Raw genomic sequence first — 21,974 nt, forward strand, 5'->3', positions numbered from 1 at the left:
GGTGCCAGCTGCAATGCTATGTCAACTGCTTTGTGAGCCCTTGAGCATCTCCGGAGAGTCACAGCCTCTGTATGTATATAAAAAAATAAATACAAAGTCACCAACTACAAATAAAAAGCCCTAAAAATGCTCTACGACCAACTGGGTGTGTTGGCAAGAGGTGCTTGTGGGATGGTGGTTGCCCTCCAAAAAGACCTTACCCATTTTACAGTTCTTCCTCCCCTTGCCTTGCGAATGGGTCTGAAATCAGAACAGCCAAGGTTGTCTCCTGCCAGGAGGACAATGACCACCATCACCATCCCCAGTGGTGTTTCCCTAAGGCCAGTGGCCACAGTGGATGACTCTGCCTTGGAGACAGGGGAAGTGACCTCAGCAAGGCTTAATGTATAGATGATACTATATAATAATATAAACCTGCAGGCTTTCTGGCCCCAGAGCAGGGCAGGTGTCTGGGGATGGGAAGACCTTGGTCTCTGAAGCTGCTCTACTCACTGGAACTGGAATGGTTGGGCCATTTCTGCCCTCTGAATCCTTGCACGGTTGTTAAAATTAGACAAAAAAATAAAAAAAGAAGAAAGATATAATTTACCCTGGGTCTAGGATAGTGTCAGTAAGAGTTGATTAGTTTCACTCTCCAACTTTTCAACACTGATTTATCATGATGGAGAACATGATCAGCATCTCGGGCTTTGGGTAGGTCAGGTTGCCCAAAGCCTCAGCGCAAGGCTAAAAACGGTGAGAGTAGTTAAAACTAAAATCAAAAAAAGACCCGCAACTAGTCAGAGTTGTGGCAAGTAGCGCTGTTCTCCTTCCCTCGAGCACCACGGGGGCCGGCAGCGGCAAGGGGCACGCTGCAGCCACTACCGTCCGCTTGCTGCTCTTGCCCCCGAGAGCAGTCCTCTGCCAGGAACAACATATGGGGATATTTCCATTTTAGGAAGCGAGCTGTGATTTCACTTCTTTTGGCCGACATCAATTTATGCAATCTGACACAGATGAGGGCCAGAGCCCTTGCACAACACGCTCCACCGTCCACAGGACTTCCAATTTTCGGCAGATTTCCCCCTCTCCTTTGCACTCGGTGACGGTTGCTTAGAGCGGTTACAAACAGAAAGGCAGATGCAAGGACTGATTTTGGAACAATCTTCACAGTTTGAGTGAACAACTATTGTGAAGATGTGAAATCCCGCTTTGAATCATTTACGAGCTGGTAAGTGACAGGGCTTTGTTCTGACCTGCACAACGCATCACCTCAGCAAGCAATCGCGGCGCACAGCATACAGACAAAGTTCCCTCAGCAAGTACAGACACTGAAAAAACCCCAGCTGAAGGCGTGGCCCACCTAACATCAGCCCAATAAACCAACTCCATGGGGCGATGGATCCAGCAGAGCCTTCCGTTGCACTGGATTAACTGCCACCCAAGGGCTCCCTCAATGCCACCGGTGCCTGGCACACAGAGGTCCCTCTGGAGAGTGGTACCAACAGGATGTGTGACGGTGATGAGACCATGAGAGAAATACCGCTCCTCTTCCCCTCTGCGGGGAAGGAAAGACTGCTGCATCACCAGAAATGGTCCAGCAGAGGATGTGGCTTCCGGGACGTCGGGACCATGAAGCAACTGAAGACATGTCTATCACTTCACACGCTAACGAGCAGGTAGCCGTAACGAGCTCCAGAGACCGTTCAGCCCCAGGCCTGTAAGGAAGGAGGAATAAGAGGGCTGTAACCTTAAAGATCAGGGCTGTTTTGAGGGAGGACATACACACTGGGCCCGAAACACGCTCAAGACAGCCGCTTTGCTTTCTCCTTGAACGCATCAACATGCAGAGCGGAAATATCTGGCGTTCAGCTGGGACAACATACAGCACAGCTGGGGACTCTAGAGGAATCTGAGGCTTTCTGGACCTCTTAGAACACTTCCCTTTTTTTTTTTTACTCCCTTTTCTTTTTTTTTCCTAAAAAGTGTTTCTTTTCCCAGGGAGGGATATTAAGTTCATGATGTAATAACTGCGGTGAGGGCTGTACTTTAAGTAAACAGGGATGTGCAGTCACAGAAACATGGAAAATGATGGGAAAAGTACCTCTGCTAAAATTAGCCTCCTCGCTCTCAGCATTGTGGAGAATTGATCTTTAAATCCAAAATGCCTTTAGATACACAAAACACAAACCGAAGTTTGCAAGCTGCATTTGCAAGCAGCCAAATAATTTGGAGTGGTTATGGTTCAGTGGATCAAAGGAGTGTTCAGAAATACGATCTAGTGACTTACTGAGTGACTGCACCAATTTCCTTCGAAAAGAGAAATGAAAACAGCATAGCATCCTGTAAGGATCCTAAAACTGAGATGCCCACCCTAAGCTAGGCATGCAGGACTCTACAGCAGATCGAGACAGACGCAGGCTGAGTCAGTCTGTCCAAAGAGAGATGGGAGGGATGGATATTTGAGCCAGCCAGTCTGCTGTTCCCTTGGGAAAGCAAACCTCACTTGGCAATTTTTTTTTACATTTTATCCTTTTGCCCCTTTTTTTGCAACATGTCCAGTGTCTTTGGGAATCTTCTGGAAGAAAGGGCCTCTACCCACACAGCCCATGAGTCATTTAGAGGAAAGGGAAGCCCCTTAGTGGTGGGGATTTAACTGGTTCACGGGGATGCTCACAAGTCTGAAAAAGCCGTAGGCGTCTGCAGACAGAGAAATCCACACAGGGGCTGGGAGAGGGCTAGGAATGGTGACCAGTTAGGTTCCCAGCCAAACCAGAGCAAGATTTTTGCTCTGTGAGCCTGATGACCATGTCCATTAGCCAAGGGAGGGACAGGATAAGACTGTCACCAGGAAATTGCTAGCAAAAGGCACAGAGCCAAAGGAGAGGAAAGGAGGGAGAAAGTCCCCACAGAGCACATCCCACGTACCGTCCTCCCATCAGCAAACGTTCATTGGACCCTCAACACGCTAGGGCCAGCTCAGGTTTTCCAATATGCTCTTCTTCATCCTAGAAGAATACCATAGACTTCCCTCAATTCAATCATCCTTAGCAGAAATTACAAGTTCAGGTTACATGGAAATACTGGGATTGAAGTTTCAAGGCACACATTCCTGGATAACCTTGCTGGAGGTCTGAAAAACCTCCAAGTGGCCTCCACAAGGTCACTCCTGGACACCGGGAGCAGGCAGGAAGCGGCAGGGAGCGGCAAGCATTACAGGAGCACTCTGGGTTTGTGGCTAGGTGAAAAAGATCCTTGCCAAGAGGTGAGCACGGTTGCTCATGAGATGATTGGCTCTCCATCAGTGCTGGTGGTCCCCACACTGATGAGCAGCTCAAGGTTATTGAACAAGAGGTGGAGAGACAAACCACAGAGCTGGGTGGGCCATGTGAAATGACGTTTTCCACCACAGCCATCCTTCCTTACCTCTGGTTTCCCATCCTACTGAAACCAAGCATCAGTAAAAGCTTCCCAGAACACACTGCGTTGAGAGGGAGTGGGATAGGTCGTTGCTGCTGGGTACAAACAGGTTCCCTCGCGTGCAGCTCTTCTCATCAGCTAAGGCAGGCGTGCATCTTGCTGGCACTGATCTGAAACCGGGACAGAAACAGCTGAAGAGGGGAAGCCAGCCCAGTGGGTCAAGTCCTACCTGCTACAAAATACATGGGCAGACATCCCAAAGGCAGGCAGCAGCTCCTCCAGATAAGAACCTCCCATTACAAATGATTCTCCTACTGACATGCTAAAATACTGTCACAACTCTAGAAGACACCAGAGGTGTCCCCTGGTTTGGGGCTTATTTCTTTTGATGGAAAAGTATATTAAAAAAAAATAGGAGTTGTCCCTGGATACATTTGGGAGCACTGGGAAGATGTGGATAAGTGTCTTTATGCAATCCACTAGCATGAAGTAGCTCTTTCTGGTTCAAAGAGCAATCTCCAAAATTAAAACTGGTGTTTTCCTCAGGATAAAGCAACCTCCAAAATTAAAACTAGTGTTTTCCTCAGGATAAATTCCTCTTGGCTTGGAATAGGAGCTCCAAAGAGACTGAAAGGTCTGTTTACTCACGTCACTCGACCTCTTGTTTCTCCTGAGCTTTATTAAGAGTATCCCACTTCGACGGATTTGCTTTGAACAGCACATCAAAAGCGTTGTTAGTGTAGGAGTTAGAACTATATTTGGTTGCAGGACCTTGTAACATGACTTTTTTTTCCTAGAAAGCTCGCAGAATGCTAAAAAAAAAAAAATAAAAAGCACAAAGAATGGAGCTGGCTTGGCCCAAACATTTGGTAGGTGAGACCTGAGTGAAGCAGACCCCTGGCAAGCTGCACGCTGTCGTGATATCTTAACAGAGAGTTTATTCTACGCCTGCAACATGATGAAAGGCTGGAGGCTGGACTATATTTCTCATCTTGTAAACAAAACTCAAGGCGAACCCGTTCTGAAGAACTTTTACTTTAGCATTTGCTTTGTGTAGCACCTAACACTTCTGGACACAGCCAAGACATCACAAAGCATAAATGTCAGCCTGAAACGTCCCCCAGACTCCTGGATTTCCATGGGAATCTGGAATTTAAACTGGGAAAGCCCGAGGCAGATTTCCTGAAATAAAGAAATAGCTATTTATGAGATGATTAGAACCCTTTGAAATCCCTAAACCCAAACAAATCACGCTGCAGGGCAGTCTGGCTCCAATCACCCTGTGTGTAAATCTGTCCTAAAGCTCTAGCAGAGTAGCATCCACCGAGAAACACACCCTCTAACTGGTGAGAAGGGATTGTAGGCATGCCTCCAGCGCAGTTGCAGTCTCTGCTTCAAGCCAGACTCCACTTCTACTTCAGCATCCCACAAAATATCGTAACCCCTGCCCTTGTGTTGCAATCCGGCTGGCCAGTCCTCACCATTTCATCCAGTTGCACCCAGATAGAGTAAAAAAAGTTTACCGACAGTGAAATCAGGCTATGCTTTGGATGAACTGGAGTAGAGGCCATACATGAGGTGCAAATATGCGCTTAACTACCCAAGCAGGACCATCAAACCACGATGATCTGTCGGAGCAGTTTGTTACTCCCAAGGTTGGCTTTTGGTTGCAACCAAGGTTGCTCCGAAGTTTGGAGCAATCCCAGTAAGCCGCTAAACTCTGAGCAAGTTCAGAAAGATGCATTCATTAACCATCAGTCTTGGGATAACTTTCAAAAAAATAAGGATTTTGGATGGGATGAAGCTGTTGAAAAAAACAATTTTATGCAGGATCATATTGATTGATTTCCTGTGATGCTACAGCTGAAGATACCACAGGTTTCAAGAGAGAGGAAAACTTCTGTTTCCTCAAGGACACAGCGAAGTTTTAAACAGAGTGGTTGCTCCTGAAAGAGCTTTACAAGGTCTCTCACTACAGAAGGTTGGGATCTGGAGAACCATCAACAAAGCAGAATGGGAAACACAAGCACCTGCTGGAGCTGCTGGGGGTCCTGGGTTTATAAAGGGACTTCTCTCAGTGAAATGAAGGCATCCTTAGCTCTGCAAGTAGAGTCACACTCAGGCGAGCCGGCAAATTTAATTTTTGTTCTTTGGAAAGCCTCAATATTTTCGTATAAGCTGGAATATAAAGATGGAACGAGGCAAATTGAGTAAAAAATTGCATTGTGGAAATTTATCAGTGAATTGCTTAAAAAACCCCCAGAAATATCAGTACAGTTTGCTTTAGTAATGTTCTTTTTTTTTTCTGGTAACATAAAACCTCTCCTTTTCACTGATGCAGAAAGTTTGTTGCAATAGCAGTAAAAAGACTTAATATCCTATAAAAATACCTCAGTATACAGCATCCTGAAGTCATATTCTAATAAAAGCATCTCCATCAGAAAAGCACACAAAAATGAAGTGTTTTGATAGTGTCAAAACAAAAACTATCGTCAGAGCCTACAAAACCTACGCCAGCCTAGGAAAACTAAGCTGCCTTTCTTGGGAGAGACATTTTTATCACAAGCCTTTTTGCCTCCTGCCCGAGTCAGACTCCTGATAACTGGTCCTGCCTGTCCCGGAGAAGTCAACAGCTTCCTTGAGACAGATGTTGATGGCCAGTTGCAAAACCACGCCAGCAGAGCACATCACAGCCCACCTCTGAGCAGCCCAGCTGCCCCATGGGCTGGAGACGATCCGTAGGCAAGCGCCTGACAGCAGCGTTAAGCGGCCTTGCCCCATCAGAGCGTTTCACGAGGGCTTCGGGGGCGATTAGATCCACGGGAACCCGCGTGCTCCTGGTAGGGCTCTGCTTCCTGTCTGGAGGCGAGCTCTTCCTAACCTCCACAACACTCCTCAAAGGGACAGCGTGAGTCTCCTAAACCAGAGTCATTCCGCTGGCGTCGGTCAGATTTGCAGAAAGCAAACAAAATCCAAGGCAAACCCTTGAGCATTTCGTGGAAAGATTCCCACTGGCTTCGGTAACTTTTCCTTTGTGTTTTTGGGCTCCAGCCCAAAATCCCAAGTTCTCCAGATAAGAGGTGGGTTTGGGTGACAAGATAACACCTCCGTGGCTGCAGGCAGAGGCAGTCCTATCGCCTATCTGAGCGAGGAGCTGGCAGGCACTCCTGCGTGGCACACCAAGAAAGGAGATAACGTAGACAATGATGTTGTTTTTGCCTTTGTCATGCAAATATAGATCATCTCCCCAAGTGCTCAACAGCTTGAAACAGCTGTGCAGCTTCCTAAGGCAAAACCGCTGGAAGCCACTCCACTGTAATATTTCATAAAATACTACACCCCGCTCTGTTTTCTTGCATATCTGTGTATATTATTTGTTTGCCCTACGCATCATATGCTGCAGAAGTATTTTCTATTTCCTGGCAATCCTGGAAATCATTAATGACCTCAGAGCATAACAGATGGTCTTGCCCTGCTTGTAAAAAAAATAAAAAATAAAGCAGAATTTGCAACACCTGTTTAGAGTCCTATGGCCAGCTCTGCTAGTGAGGGCCCAGCGGTCCAGAGGGACCCAGCCGCTCCACGTGGTCTGAGAGGAAACCTTCAGGGACCTCCCTCTCCAAGCAGGGATCACCCTGTGTTTTCTGCAAATGTGCCTGGCTAATTCATGCTGTGCAGCAATTCTGTTCAGACTTACGTTGGTGAAGCTGCTGCTTTCTCCTCAGGCAATGGATTTGCGGGAAGTTCTCCCAGTGAATTGCTGGAGAATTTTTAAAAGGTAGGCTTGAGGTCATGTGGAAAAACCTCTGGCAGAGCAATGATCTGAACTCACCGTCCTGAAAGAAACCCAGCAGCCCATCCCAGCCCTCCACACTATCTCTCTGACTGACCCCCAGCACCAGATCTCTCCTGCTAAGGGTGCCAGCAATGCTGGGGAAACATTTTCCTGCTGGAGAAGAAAGTAAAGGGTGGGGTGAGATGAGCCTGACTACGAGGGAATTGGGGATTATCATCACCAGTGTGGGGTTTCAGACTTTTTTTTGGTCTCTCTCCATCTTCAGCTTTGCAGATGGAGGAGAAACTACAGCTATCACCATTGAAAGTTTTCCCTGGCACTTTGACTGTTGCCCTGACTCTGACCCCTCTTCGAAGCAGGGATGGGAAGAGAGAGGAGCCAGCAGCTGCGAGCAGAACAGCCATGCGGCTTCATTAGCTGCAGCCTGACAGCACTCAGAGGGTAAGTGCCTCTCTTTCTCTGTATGACTGGTAGAAAACCTGGCTGACAAGGATGCAGTCCCCCCTAGTCCAGATGAGCTCCTTTTCACCTCATTAAAAACTCTTCTTAGAGAGACAGCTCCATTTGAGAAGGCACCTACAAGCACCCACATTTGACCAATCCTCCACGAAGAACTCAAGGAATTTCACAATTGAGCCAAGGTCTGCTCCCTGAGACACAGTCCTGCGAGAGAGCAATGCCTGTCAGAGTCGCTGGTTGTTAGGATTGCCGTAACGTTTTAAGAACTCGCCACAGAGCTCTTTTACCTCAGGGATGTCACATGTATTCAATCATCTCCTAGTAGCCACCCCCAGTTCTCCCAACAGCTGCACACAGAGGAAAATACCCACAGCCATGACTCAAACAGCAATAACAGTTCAAAGATCCCAAATTCTAATTTTCTCTGTCATTTGGGGCTTTTTCCCAAGCCTGCTGACTGCCTGAAACTCTTCCCACTGACTGAAAAGGTCAAGGATTGGGCAAACGGAATTAGGCAGGGACCAAACAGCATCTGTCTGCAAGGTGAACATCTCGGGGCAGGGTGGACTAGACGCCCCCCTCTGAAAGCACTCCCTCTTCAATTAGTTCCTCTCACGCCGCTCCTTCCACCTGTTGCTCTCACGAATTGGTCTGTGAAGGGAGTCTGTCACCAAACACACTGAAACCTGCCTGCTTGTACAGGGTGCAGACCCGCACGCGTTCCACTGCCAGGGGCCTGAGCCCGCTCCTCCTGCTGAACACAGCTGAGCTTAGGCACGGCCACCTGCTGACACGCTCCTCACCACTATCAAATACAACGGAGTTGACTCACCCTGCTCACTCACCTCCTTGACTTTGAGGAGCAGGGTCTGACTCTGGCGCAGCAGGCAGGCAGTTTGTCCTAGCACCCCTTGAGCTCCCAGGGTCACCTCTGTTTCTGGAAAACCAGCTCCTTTCTTCAAAGCCGAGGATTTCCTAAAAGGGAGGAGCAGAAGAGCAAAGAGGTGAGATTCTGCTTTGGGTTAACTCCATCCATCGCGGCTGCAGTCAGGGCTGAGCTTTTATCTGCTTTCTCCAGGCTTTGCAGAGCAGATCCTGGGCAGTCCCTACCCTACACCAGGGTCTTTGCTCCCCCTACACCACAGGGTTCAATTCCTGCTCTCCCTCTCCTCCTCAGTTTTCAGACCACACTGCACAACCTAGTCCTCCACCATGGCATTCAACTTCTCCAGAAGTTTGGGTTAAAAACAAACAATCTTAGAGAAGGTTTTGGTAGTGGTTTGGTTTTTTGTTTAGGGTTTTTTTTGTGTGTGTGTGTTTTGTTTGCTCCCAATAGGAAAAGCCCTCTCACAGCCTTTCACTCCTGATGGTTATTCTAGCATGGTCCATCAGAAAGCCAACCAAGGGCAGACGAGCGAAAACGACAAAAGTAGGAAGCTGGATCCAAGCGGCAGGTCCTGCTGGATCCAAGCGGCAGGTCCTGCGGAGCACGAGGATCTCGCACAAGGAGTTGCGGGGAGGTGAGTTCTTGATTCGAGGGGAGCCTGCCTTTGGCAGTGACACTAAAGACCGTCCTCCGGAGAGGTGATTTCGGCTCCTGGCTCTGACATGGGCCTCCTGCCTGACTTGGCCGGCTCCTGTAATCTTTCCCCCTTTCTCCAAAGGCAGCAATATTTATTTTGCTCTGTCTTGTCTATATATATCAAGTTTTTGGAGGAAGGGTAGGGTTAGGCAAGGGCTTTCTGGGCTTTGCTGAACCACGGCTGTGATTTCCCAGATCTGCTGGGTACGATCCTAACTTCTGCCTTGCTGGCAAACTGTAGATGTCCCTTCAGCCCAAAGAGGCTCCTGGCTCTGCTTAGTTTTGGTTGGTTTTTTTTGGTTTTTTAACCAATTAGTTATTATAGAAATGTCTCAGCTATTAGCACATCATTAATCACCGTATCACAAATACGGCAGCTTTTTTGCTGTTTCAGGCCCCTCTCCAAGCAGCTATTCTAATTGTTGACGACTACTTCCCCTACATTCTTGTGATGTGCTTTCTTGCTGTATGTTTTCTGATCCAGCTTTCTCCTGCTCATCTCATGAAAAATCTTGTTTTGTCAGAAAAAAAGAAAATACGTTTTTATTAGAATGGAATTTTTCTATATCAGGGAAGAGTTGTTTTTTTTTCAGGTGCAGGATAAGTTTCCTAATTAGATCGAAAGAGCAGATCGCAGAATACACAGTGCTAACCTGAGAAGCAGACGACTAAATTTTCATTAATACATCCAATAAGACAGAGCAGAACTTGAAAGAAGTCTTTCCAGAGGCCACCAAGGGTTGGGGTCAACTGCGGTATTGATTCTCATGAGTGCCATTCTCATCTGGGAGAAAAACCAAACCCTTCCAGGAATATTTCTGAGACGGCTGTTATGATATTAATTATGATTACGATAAATATAAACTGTTCATTTGGTGTTGATTAGCCTTGATTATAACAGTAATAGGCTACTGTTGGGACTACTCTGAGCTAAAGGGTGCACCCTCTCTGCAGAGCAGCTATTAGCACCCCTTCAACGGGCGATGACGGCCATCATGCCCAGACTCAGGCAGCAAAGAGAATTAAAGAAGCTGTGAGGAAGAGTTCAGCTCTGTCTTCTCATTCTCTCATCTACGGCTGCTCCTTTGGTTTCACAGAGACAACCTGGTCCAGAGCAGCCACGGCCTAAGGTGTAGACAGGGGGCCTGTTTCACAGCCGGTTTTCCCCACCTGCCTGTTGCATCTCCCCTTTGTGTCACATTCCAAGCAGGATGCTCGGAGCACTGGCCTCAGTTTCTTTATCCCAACTGAGGGAACGAAAGAAGAGGACCTTGTTGATAAGTGTGACCTTACACCAAGCAAACCCTGCATCTTTCTCTTTAGAGACATTTGGCTCACCAGTTTTCAAGTAGTTGCTCTCCTCGTTTTTCAGCTTTCTCCTCCACTTCAGTGTTAAATAACTCACGGTTAATTTCAGTTGTGACCTAAAAAAGAAAAGGAACAACATTCATTCTTTTTCTACTTCTCTCCCTGCTCCTGAGCCAGCAGGCAAAGCTTTACGAGCTGATATTTTTCCCCTCCCACCTCCCTCGTGCCCTGAAGTCTGCAACAAGCAGTTGCCTCAGGATTTCGTGCACTCAGCCCACGAGAGGCGCTTGCTCTCTTACGCCATGCGCGTGATGCTGTCCAGGTCTGCACACTGTGATTCCCAAGAAGAGCGAAGCCAAAAATCGCATCTCAGCTGCTGATAGGCAATCAGTTCCCGTCAGCTTTCCAGCGCGCGGCCCCCAGAGAGTGATTCGGGGCTTGAAAACTGACGCCAAAAGCCAACGGGTTCAGGAGAGACAGGAAACAGAACGGTTTCTATTTAACCAAGAGAACGCTCCTGGGACAGGCTGGGATGAGGAGGAGGAGGAGGAGGGAAGGGCCTTTCCAGGGCTCTGCCATGGAAAAGGAGGACCCTTTGGTGTTAACAGGGTTGCCTTCTCTCTCCTGCCCCCTTGATTTCTGCAGGTCCTTTTAACAGAGACGAACATAAGCGACGGACAACAGAGCTGAAGGCTCTCTGCCGGTTTTCCTGCCCTCATATTTCTGCTTCCATCACCATAATCCCAAGGAAATCCAGATTAGCACCTTGTCAGCCATGTATATGTTTATAATAGGACTCTCGAGACACAATGCTTCTGCCATTAAAGCAAATGTCAGCTTAAGAACTGTTAATTCTGTTGACTGGAAGGGAGTAACAGCACTTATTTTCATTCCCTGGCAATATCCAGCCTTTTAAACACTATCAGATGGGCATGAGTCAACAGCCCAGCCTTGAACAGAGCGCCGCTCAGACTGCCTATAAATAGATTTTATTTTCCCTCTTTCGTACAAAGCTAGCTCCCTACAACAGCTACGCACAGCCACGGGGTCTGGTGGGGACAGACACGCCTCAACAAGGGGGTATTGAAGCAGCTGCCTTCCCTCTGATCTCTTCGTGCCGGAGGGGCCACTAAAAATACAGTAGCCGCCGAGTTCCTTCAGCTCTCATTATGGCTGGGTGGTGCAGGAGCAGAGCACAGCAGCCAAATTCTTCATATCTCCTTAGTCTCAGCTGAAAAAAGCTCCAAAGCAGATAATTAAGCCCTTAATATTTCCAATAGGTGTAAAATAGGGCTATTTTTTTTACCACGCAGACACGCAGAGCCAGGAATACACACTGCACACAGACAGGGAGCGGCAGCTCTTTTCTGCCTGCTTAGACAGCCGGAGGCTTTATGGTGGTACCTCTGGGAGACAGAGAACTTAAATAAAAGTTGGCTTTAATGGAGTTTTCACTCAAACTTCAGTGTTTTGCCAAGCCAGGTGATATTGACGATACTGAATTATTTTCATCAGCTATGGGAAAAAAAGCTGTATTACCTCTCTGCGAAGGGACGTCACATTTTCTAGTTGAAACTCAAGGAACTCAAGGCCCCAGGAGAAGTGAAATTGAAGTTCAGTCTTTCTCCAAGAACCAGGCCCAGTCAAACACGCTTAATGGCCCTCTGGGCTGGCTAGCAGGAATGAAGTGATATGGCATCATACACCACTGGCTGTCATTCCTCAAGCCAATGGAGAAGACAACCATACGCAGATGAGACAGCCTGGGATGAATTCTGATGGGATTTCATAGAATCATTGAATGGTTTGGATTGGAAGGGACCTTCAAAGGCCACCTAGTCCAAGCCCTCTGCAAGGAGCAGGGACATCTCCAACCAGATCAGGTTGCTCAGAGCAAGGCCTCATCCAACCTGGCCTTGAACATTTCCAGGGATGGGGCATCCACCACCTCTCTGGGCAACCTGGGCCAGTGTGCCATTACCCTCATTTCTAACCCAGTAACCATTTGTGGTCTCACCTTTCAAACCACCACATCATTTTATGCCCGCTTCCCCCACGACCACCTGCCTGATCTACTTACATTCCAAACTCTCCGGGCAGGAATCACTCCCTCCATCAGCCTGTTCAGATTATTACAGCGAGTCTCAGTCTCACATACTGTCGCTGTACTGAAAAATCCCAATCTCTTGATTAAAAGAAAGCAGAGAAATAAAACCTACCCAGATAATTTTGGTCAGGTGTTAATTCTTCAGCCTACTGACACAGATTTCAGGGCCAGGATTGTTACTGGTGATGATTTTAGCAGAAATCTGTTTAATCTAAGCCTAATGTCGCTATCTCTCAAGATAAAGTTTCATTTAATTCAAGATCACGCATTCACATACCTGAAAAGTTCATGTTTTGTCCAGATTATTTCTTTTCTATCTGTTTTACAGGATAAGCAGATGCAAGAACATTCAGGCAAGCTCACAAGAGCTCTCTGCTCCCATGTTGTGTGCTGAAATGAATGGGAAAATCTTACTTTTGTCCCATCTCTGGTTGGGATTTTCTTTCTTGTCTTTAAAGAGAATTCAGGGTGGCGAATATCAAAATCTTGGCTTCATCTGTGGGATTTTACAAAACTCCTATTATTGCTCTAACCCTGACCCATGGAAACCAAGATCATTCACCATTTATTTCAAGAGAAGCGGAGTTCATAGGGCAAGTGCTTTGGAAAAATACGATCTTACATCTCACAGCTGCTAAGGGTTTACGAAAATCTTGTCCCTCATTGCAGCCCATACATAAGAGATGAGATGTTTGTAAAAATGTCCCACAGAACCTGGGAACGATGATGAGGAGGAGACAGAGACCACGTAGTTAGATTAGAAACTGCCCATTCCTCCTCACACGTTGAAGGTCTAGCTCGCACCACGCTGCACAGTAGAGAATAGAAGCTGTCAGGGGATTAACAGGAGGTGATTTTGCAGCATGCAACAAAGAAATTCCCAGTAAGTGGGCCAGCAGAAATCAATCTTCGTGTCACATATTGTATGTGCTGGGGCAGGGTGACCAACTCAGCTGGGAGTCTAAGTCTGGTGACTAAGTCATCTCTCTCTCAACCTGTCAAGTGAGATCTGAAGATTTTTCCTGCTTGGTTTGACAAAAATAGGTACACATACACCAACTCCCTGACTGCAAGGCAAATTTCCTACTACTGCATCTCAGGCAGGTTGCACCACAGAATAGAAGTAAATTGCAATTTACAGTCTGTCAGATATGGCCGTCTTTCTTTACATTTGTGCTTTTTTTCCTGCCCACAGAGTCTGAAAGGCATTTAAGATTTTCTCTGTTAGTCAAAGATTTCAGCAAGTACCTGACAGACCTGCACAAGGGTGAGCAGCATCTCAGTGAATTCCAGCTCTCAGAGCGCTGCGCGTATGGCATACGATCGATTTGTGCATCCGGAGTAGATCCGAGCCTTCTACCCAAGAATTAGACTCACTGCTGCCTGAATATGCCGGGAAATCCCAGAGCAAACAGCCGCCTGAGGAAGGGGAGCTCCCACATGGGTGGTCCAGCACATAAGGGATTACACAAACAGCCCAGAAATCCTCAAGGGAGGTGTGGCTGGCACAAAATTTCTCACTATTGTCAGCCCAAAGCGTCAAACACAGAAGAAGAGTCAGGAGGAATGCCTTCTTGTTTTACACCAGAGCTAAATCTCCCTCCTCCCAGAATACTATAAACACACAATTACTTTGGAAGCTGAGTAACAACCGAGATCCACAATCACAGACCTAAATAAAGGCAAGGCAACACGTCTTTCAAGTACCTAAGCGAAGGAGAAAGCCTAAAGGAAGGGACAAGAGGCACACCCGTGCAAGGAGGAAGATAGACAGAGCTTTTGGGACATAGAGCTTGCTGAAGAGAGCTGGAGATTTCTGACAAGGAAACTGTTTGCTTCTTTGGAGATTATAGCAACAAGACATCATGTACATGGCATGTAAGTAAATAATGATTTTTCCAAGGAATACCTCTCTCCAAATAATATAATCAATTTCCCCTCCTAATGGAAAAAACCCTGTACGAACCTGCCAGACCAGAGGGTCAACACTATCCTCATCCAGCACATCTCCTGTTTTTCCAAAAGCTTTTCCCAGCTTTAGTTCCAAGGCCGTGAGTCCTCTCCTCCAGCCGGTTGAGCAGCTTATTCACAAGATACATAAATCACAGATAAGGAGGTGACCCAGCCAGCTCTCGGAAACAACACAAAGCTGATGTTTGTTCGCTTTCAGCTGCTTCCTGCACACAGCTACTGCTGGGCACCGTCACTTTCTGACCTGTTTTCAGGTCAGATTCAAGCCATTCTCCTACAGCAGCTTTGCTGTAGCAGTTACCTTCACTCTCCTCTCCCTTACCTGTCAAAATCCAGGAATCCTCCCAAGCCTGGCTTAAGACAGGGATTTAAAGAGACTGGGAACTCTCCTCCGGTCATTGGCTGGCTTCGGTTTCAGGCACAGATAGTTGGAAAGCATCCCAGGTGACTTCCCATCTTGTAGTAAGGAATGCACTTCTGCTCTTTGCCCATCTATTTTCCCTGCAGAGCACAACTAGAGATAGTTACACCATCGTATAGCTGGATTTAAGAAAAGGAAACACCAGCCTTCTCCAACATCATCAGTAGAGCGGGGAAATAACTGCTCCATGAAAGTGTTTTACCCTATTAATTAGCTCCTTCACTGATTGGCAATTTCAGCACTGGCTAAAAAGAAACAGAAGCTGAGATTAACCTCAGGACAAAAGATGAGTTGGTGTAAACTGGCACCATTTCATTGCTCTCAGTCTTCCTCTACTAATTACTGAGGGCCTCACTGTGCTGAATCCAGTGGATGGCTTGTCTATGCAGACAGCACGGGGCGTTACCAGCTATCCTGAACTGGGCTGATAGCCCAAAACTTCCCGACATGAAGAACAAAGTCACCACCAACAATGGTCACACTCCTGGATATTTCTGTTTGCATTCCTCCTTTCTTTTCCAGCTTCTTTTGGCCTTGCGAATGGGAAGAAATAAACATTATAGCTGTCACATTCTTCTTTCATTGTATCATTTCAAGCAGCTTACTTCAAGGGCTTCTTTGGAAATACTGAGAGGTGTAATTCCCAGTACAGACTAAGCCGCTGTGACACTGCTATGTGGGAAAACTGAGTGAAAGTACCACTAAAAAACAGGTTGTCCAGAGAAGCGGTGGATGCCCCACCCCTGGAAACATTCAAGGCCAGGCTGGATGAGGCTCTGAGCAACCTGATCTGGTTGGAGATGTCCCTGCTCCTTGCAGGGGGGTTGGACTGGGTGGACTTTAGAGGTCCCTTCCCACCCAAACCATGCTGTGATTCTATGGTTCTAATCAGAAGCTGAATTAAACTCTTCTGCTCAGCCTGGAAATATACATTTTCCTAAGGGTGTCTGTGATACCTGAAAAATTTTAAGGCAGAGACATAGCAGTAAAAAAGCATGTAAGAACCTGGAGATAGAAAGACTCAAGGAGTTCCTGGGTTAAAAATTGAAGGGCAGGAGAGCGTAAGAGGGAAATACCACACATACCAACCTTGAGATTCATCTTTCTCAGGCATCCACTCATGGCCACAGCTGTAGATACAATGCTGGGCAAGGTGCACACTTGGGTCCATCTAACACAGCTATTTTTCTCAGAGTGAGTATCATCACATCTGCAAGTAAGAGTATTATATCAGACTAAAAAGAACAGTTAAAACATTATTGATAATTTTATAGCAGAAGAGGAGTTTTTCTTTAATTGAACTCTCAAGGGGCTGTGATTTTTCTGAAGTTGAAGGCTATAATAAGATAAAGGAGGGTTTAAAAGATGAGGGTATTTGGGAATGCTAGAAAATTTTTAAGTTTCTGAAAAAATTAAACAGAAAAAAAACTTTGTATTTCATTTTACAACATATTCCCACTTGGTAATTAAGGAACTGATGCCAATAAAGTCAAGCACGAGTGATGTGTCCCAAACGCAGGGCCACGCACAGAGTTTACTCTGTTTCTTTGCTCCCTGATACTTAAAGGAAAAATGGCATGCCATTTTTTTTTTGTTTGTTTTAAGCACACAGTGAGCAGCCAGTGTTCTCTAGCTGACCCGTTTGATACGCACAACGGTCGCGAATTAATTGGAGAAGTAGTAATCAGGTACCAAAAAGCGCATACAATTAATGTTCACAATTTAACACCCCCTAAAGCAATGCTATCTTAACAAAATACTTCAATTCAACAGTCCCAGTTGGATTCTTACCTCATCTTCCATCCAAACCCAATAAATACACAGCTTAGTGGAATAAGCCCGGATGATTATATTAAAAAGAGACTTCAAAAAGTTTTCTGCTGAGGGTTTCCATACTGTATCCAGATGCTCTCATGACTTCATAAACATGACAAAACTATGTATGCAGCCTCAGTTCTGAATGCCTTGTTCTTCACAAAATAAAAACTTGGAGGGAAGCAGCTTCTCTAAGAAAAATCTTGCTTGTTCTTGGAAGATAAAGAGAGGCTTTTTTTTGGTTTAAGTTTCAAAACTTTAGGCTCTGAAAAAAACATAGAATAGACATTTCTCAGTAGATAAAGTATTTTTCTAACTAAGCATACCAATAAGTGTTCAGAAAAGCCAGAAACCTTAAGGAGTTTTTAATGGCTGTGGTTGCTTTGGGAAGCTAACTGCTTTCAGCTCATTTGTTGAGCAGCTTGCCACAAACTCTCCATCTTCATTCTTGTATTCAAATGATTTTTAAAGAACGTGCCATGCAGCATTCACTTCAATGCATCCTTTACTATTCAGGTACAATCAGAGAAAAAAGACAAGACACTTTTGAGCGCACAGAAATAATTGCAGCAAGCACAAATATTACAGGAGTAGGCTGAAATGATCAATTGCTATTCAAGATAAATTATTTTTAAAAGGTAAGGCAGGGTTCAGTTGTAAAGAACTTAAGAAGTCTAAGAAGAAAACTGTATCTCCAGGTGGGAACCTGCTCAATCAGGAACTCGTCCTTTAACCCTCATCCAAACCATTACTCCAGCAGGATGCTTAAACTTAGGCCTAACCTTAAATACTGACGCTGGGCCCAAGACAACCTGTCTGCCCGGAGGTACGTGTTTAAACCTCTCGTTTAACTTAAGGAAAGCTTCACCGTGGGGACTTCTCCTGACACCTTGCCAGACTCTGCCTCAGACCTTCACAGCCCCCAGCTCCTCCACCGTGCTTCAGCTGCGGCCATGTGAAAGCTTAGCATTAACACTGGACAACACCTAGTGACTGCAGGAATGCTTTTTTTTCTTTTTTTTTTTTTTGGCTCAGGAACCAGCCTTGTGCTCTTATTCAGCATTCCCATTGCCTGGGCAAGGCCAGGGAAGAAGCACGTTGGCTCTTCCCGCAGCATTACTCAGAGGGTCCTTGGTGTCTGAGTCATGGCTGGTTTCGGAGTATGGTCTGCATGGGATTAGTCACTGGAATTTGGTGGGAGGCTAAATTTAATAGCACCCTTCACTCCAGAGAAACCAGGAGCCAGAGAATCTCGAAGGACCACAGAGGCATTATAAACTCTTTCCACAACCACAGAAGTGTAGGCAGCAAGACGACAGCCAAATTAGCAAAAGAGCATAAATGTAAGCAGGAGGGCCGTTGTTGTATCCCTGTTCCGTAACATGGGCAGAGCTTTAGCCGAGCATCACATCTCCTGGCCAGCGCCAGGGTGGCACTGCCGCCCTCTTGCTGTGGGACCGCTTAGAAGAGATTCTGGACATCCTCACTGCCTTGGGTGCCAGACATGATCCCATCAGCACCTGAACGGGTGTTGAATTCATACCCTTCACCTGAAGCCCTCGCTGCTCTGTCTCCAAAACACAATATACATGTAGACACTCCTACCTCAGTGCTCTGGAGAATTAAATACAGGCAAAGAAAGCAAGAACAAGTGAAAAGCGTGCTGTCAGGTCTAAACACCAAAACATAAAAAAAGCGTAAAAAATCATAACCTTGAAAGCGTATATAGAAGTCCCACACATCCATGAGCTCTACCTGCGCTCATCCAACACAGTCGAGATCTGAAACATCTTTGCTTCCCTTTCTCCCTGACCACCAGCAAGAAGTTCTGCTAAACAAGGAAGGGTCTTGCAGTGAACTCAACAAGTGCCAAATTTCTGCTTTCCTCCAGCGCTGTCACCAGCCTCCTCCAACTCATTCCAAGCTAAAGTGATGAGGATTATTGTCTTTTCACCATCTGGTTTTCCCCATCTGAAAGACAAGGAGAACTGTTACAACTTTTTGCTCCACAGGGGCCACTGAAGACCTTGGAGATGCTCAGGCGCAAGACGGAGATTGGCCCTCAGCCAGGAGCTCCCACAGTCAAAGGAAGATTTCAGTGGGGTTCAGAGGACTCTGTGCTTTTAGATCTAAAACTGAGAAAAAGAGACTGGCATCAGCAGCGACACATCAACGTAGCTTGAAAAGACAAAACATCTCCCAGTGATGAAGCTCATTCAATATTTTAAACAGATTTGCAACGTGTTTAGTCTGGAAGTGATTGCTTTGCTTATTCAGATGCATTTGATGTTTGGCTACACACTGCAGCTATGGTCAGCTGGCCCAGTTCCAACCAAGGAAAAGAGATCACATCACCATAACCAACAGTGCATTACACAGGACAGAATAATACATCCACACCATCATTAAAATCCCACAATTTAAACTGTGGAGCCGATGTTTTATGGTGGCTAGGACGAGCATGATGCATGTTCTCCATTTTCAAATCCTGCAGTGTTTCAGGATACATGGGAAAGCAGATGTTTTTAATAACCTGAAGCTTTAAAGCAGCTTATTCTTCCCAACTAACGACACGCAGTCGGGAGACACTACTAGAGGAATGGGTCAAGAAGTTCCATCTGTCTTTACCCCAGTGGAAAAAATGTTTATTCTGACCCAAACAGATAATTTTACATTAAGACTGATTTCTCTTCATAGCAGCCAGATGATCAATTAGATGCAACCAAAAAAAAAGAAATTCAATTAACTTTTTTTTTGTTTGTTTTTATTTATTAATTCTAAAGGGTTTCAAAGAAGAGTTCTCAAAAAAAAAACGTATCTGGGGAAAAAAATAAACCAAATCCTACATTCCTCATCAGTACTTCTCCCCTTTTGCACATCTAACTATGATATGAAGCTGTGTATCCCTATGGATATGTCTATCACTCAACTTTTAACGGCATAGTTACTTCATACTATGCCTCCTTCCTCACGCAGAGTAACTTCAACACTCCGCAGCGTTACCTGGCCCAAACGCAAGAGGATCCCACAGAGCTCCTGTGTACCAACTCAAATCTGTTTGAGAGTCGCTGTACGCGCCCACTGACACGGAGAGCTTTTCTTCACGTGCAGACTGGAACAAACAGCGGCCAGGTTGAACCTGAAGGAGAAATAAAAAAAAAATCTGAGTGCAATGTTTTCTCTATGGCCTTACAAAAAGCCTCAGCACACAGCTCTGCAGGCATACGGCCCTCAGTTGACCTCGTCAACGTCATACGTGAAGTTGTGTGCTGCACAGACATCAGTCATATAAAGAGCCGGGAGAGGTTCAAACAAATGCAGGCAATGTAGAAAGGGGAGAGCAGAGAGCAAAAGCAAACCCAAAAGCAAAAATGGAGAGTATCAACCACCAAGGAAAGAAGTAGCAGAGGAACATTACGAGGAAGGACCACAGGAAGCACACTTTCACAGACGGGACCACAAGCATTTGACACAGGAAAGCTTTCAAAATAAATGTGGTGTAGGTTTAGACCAGAAGCTGTAAAGCACAGCTGCCCTGATCATCTTACACTACGAAGAGAAAAGGGAAAGACGTTTGTTGTAGTATTGCTGCTCCTCCTCACTCAGAGGATTCAGGCTGCGCTGACGATTCTTCCCTCCTGCTCAGTAGAGATAACAGCAGTCACTCCAGTTAAGCCAACAGAATCATCTCAAGAGCAAGCAACCACGAAACAATTTCCAAATAACAAGTTAGTTACTCACAGATCTCTCTGTCCACATCTTCCACCATCAGACCACTGAGACACCTATCTCCACTCTGTGCCACTCAAAAGCCCTACCAGGTGAAGATGCTTACATACTCCTTGCTCTGATATCTTCCTGGAGATCCTCTTTTCCATGGGAGGGGGTTTAACCATGTGCATAGGAGCATACAGGTTGCCCAGAGAGGCGGTGGATGCCCCATCCCTGGAAACGTTCAAGGCCAGGTTGGCCGGGGCTCTGAGCAACCTGATCTGGTTGGAGATGTCTCTGCTCCTTGCAGGGGGGTTGGACTGGATGGGCCTGAAAGGTCCCTTCCCACCCAAACTATTCCAGGATTCTAAATCCTCTTTACTCCCCTTCACAGGTTCCCACTAAGCTGCCCAGTGCCACACTGGCAGCAAGACAGGTGCTTCACCCAGAGCAGCAGCTCAGCTCCTTGGTTTCCCTTGACCCCAGGTTTTCCCCTGGAGTAAACTGCAGCTGGATTGCACAAGCAGAGAACAAGCAGCATGTGGCCCTCAGGGGCAATATGCATCAGATGCAAATAAGAGACACCAGCATGGCCTCTGCCTCCCAAAGCTCAGAAAAGATGCAATTGCATCGTTTGAAATCCCTTTAAACACATTCCCTTGCTTCTCTTTGCAGTGACAGCAAGGATGGAGGAACTGGCAGGGTCCCCGCTCCCAGCTGCACGCTCCTAATCCAGCTAAATTTTTTTCCATCCCTATTCCCAGAAACATTTGCTGTGGAAGAAGCCAAGCCTTTTACTGCTTCCAAATCCAAAGATGATGCTTCTACATAATCCATTTTCTACCAGCTGTCTGAGCTCATGACCAGAGTCAGAGCAGAAGCCATACCCTGACTCCCTTTGCTGCACAAGCAGGCTAGGACCCTTGACAGAATACAGGCTCCGCCATCCCAGATACTTCGGCCCTGCCCTGCCTCTTCTCCACACCGATCAACTCCTGCCTTCCTCCTTTGGATACCTCTTCCAGCCCTCAAGCATCTGCCAAATTGCTCTGAGTTTCCCAGCAAAGCTCCAGTCAGGCTCCAGCTCAGAAACACGCTTCCCTCGCCCTGCCTACAGCTCAGCAGCACAGGGGAGCATCACTTCACCCTTGAACAGTCAGAATCTCACAGCAAGACCCGTCCTTTTTCTCAGCAACAACACCTGCACACTGGGAATGGAGTACTGCAACAGGGATGAGGGGCGGAGAGTCAGCCTGGAACTCAGGCTGTGAGCAGCAGGCCAAGCAAACGTAAAGCCAGACAGACTCTCAGGAGATGTGGGCTCCCTTCTCCACGTTGCCACTTGCCCAACGAAAGGACTTAGGCAGAAATCAGCTTCTTTCTCAGGGCTTCTCTTTCCTCCTCT

At 46.5% G+C, this 21,974-nt stretch overlaps 1 protein-coding gene across 8 annotated transcripts in view; it reads right to left on the reverse strand.

Moving 5' to 3' along the window:
• Nucleotides 1-595: 595 nt before the first annotated feature.
• The window catches only part of LOC147600256 (uncharacterized), a 43,027-nt gene continuing 21,648 nt past the window's right edge, over nucleotides 596-21,974 (reverse strand). For 3 of the 8 annotated variants that reach the window (XM_086750398.1, XM_086750397.1, XM_086750400.1), the window contains 11 exons: nucleotides 19,862-19,997; nucleotides 18,614-18,829; nucleotides 16,835-17,123; nucleotides 16,133-16,253; nucleotides 14,945-15,123; nucleotides 14,618-14,732; nucleotides 10,575-10,660; nucleotides 8,500-8,629; nucleotides 3,406-3,569; nucleotides 2,908-2,987; nucleotides 596-1,697 (listed from right to left, as the gene is read on the reverse strand). In XM_086750398.1, the coding sequence (XP_086606524.1) occupies nucleotides 3,534-3,569; nucleotides 8,500-8,629; nucleotides 10,575-10,660; nucleotides 14,618-14,732; nucleotides 14,945-15,021 (444 nt within the window). In that variant the 5' untranslated portion in view covers nucleotides 15,022-15,123; nucleotides 16,133-16,253; nucleotides 16,835-17,123; nucleotides 18,614-18,829; nucleotides 19,862-19,997 and the 3' untranslated portion in view covers nucleotides 596-1,697; nucleotides 2,908-2,987; nucleotides 3,406-3,533. Of the gene's footprint in view, nucleotides 1,698-2,907; nucleotides 2,988-3,405; nucleotides 3,570-6,322; nucleotides 6,567-8,499; nucleotides 8,630-10,574; nucleotides 10,661-12,928; nucleotides 13,042-14,617; nucleotides 14,733-14,944; nucleotides 15,124-16,132; nucleotides 16,254-16,834; nucleotides 17,124-18,613; nucleotides 18,830-19,861; nucleotides 19,998-21,974 lie in introns of those variants that run through there. The other 5 variants (XM_086750402.1, XR_015258862.1, XM_086750399.1 and 2 more) reach the window with 5 other exon arrangements.

This window comes from Chlamydotis macqueenii, chromosome 6 (assembly GCF_036417535.1).
Source record: "Chlamydotis macqueenii isolate bChlMac1 chromosome 6, bChlMac1.mat, whole genome shotgun sequence".
NCBI classification, from domain to species: domain Eukaryota; kingdom Metazoa; phylum Chordata; class Aves; order Otidiformes; family Otididae; genus Chlamydotis; species Chlamydotis macqueenii.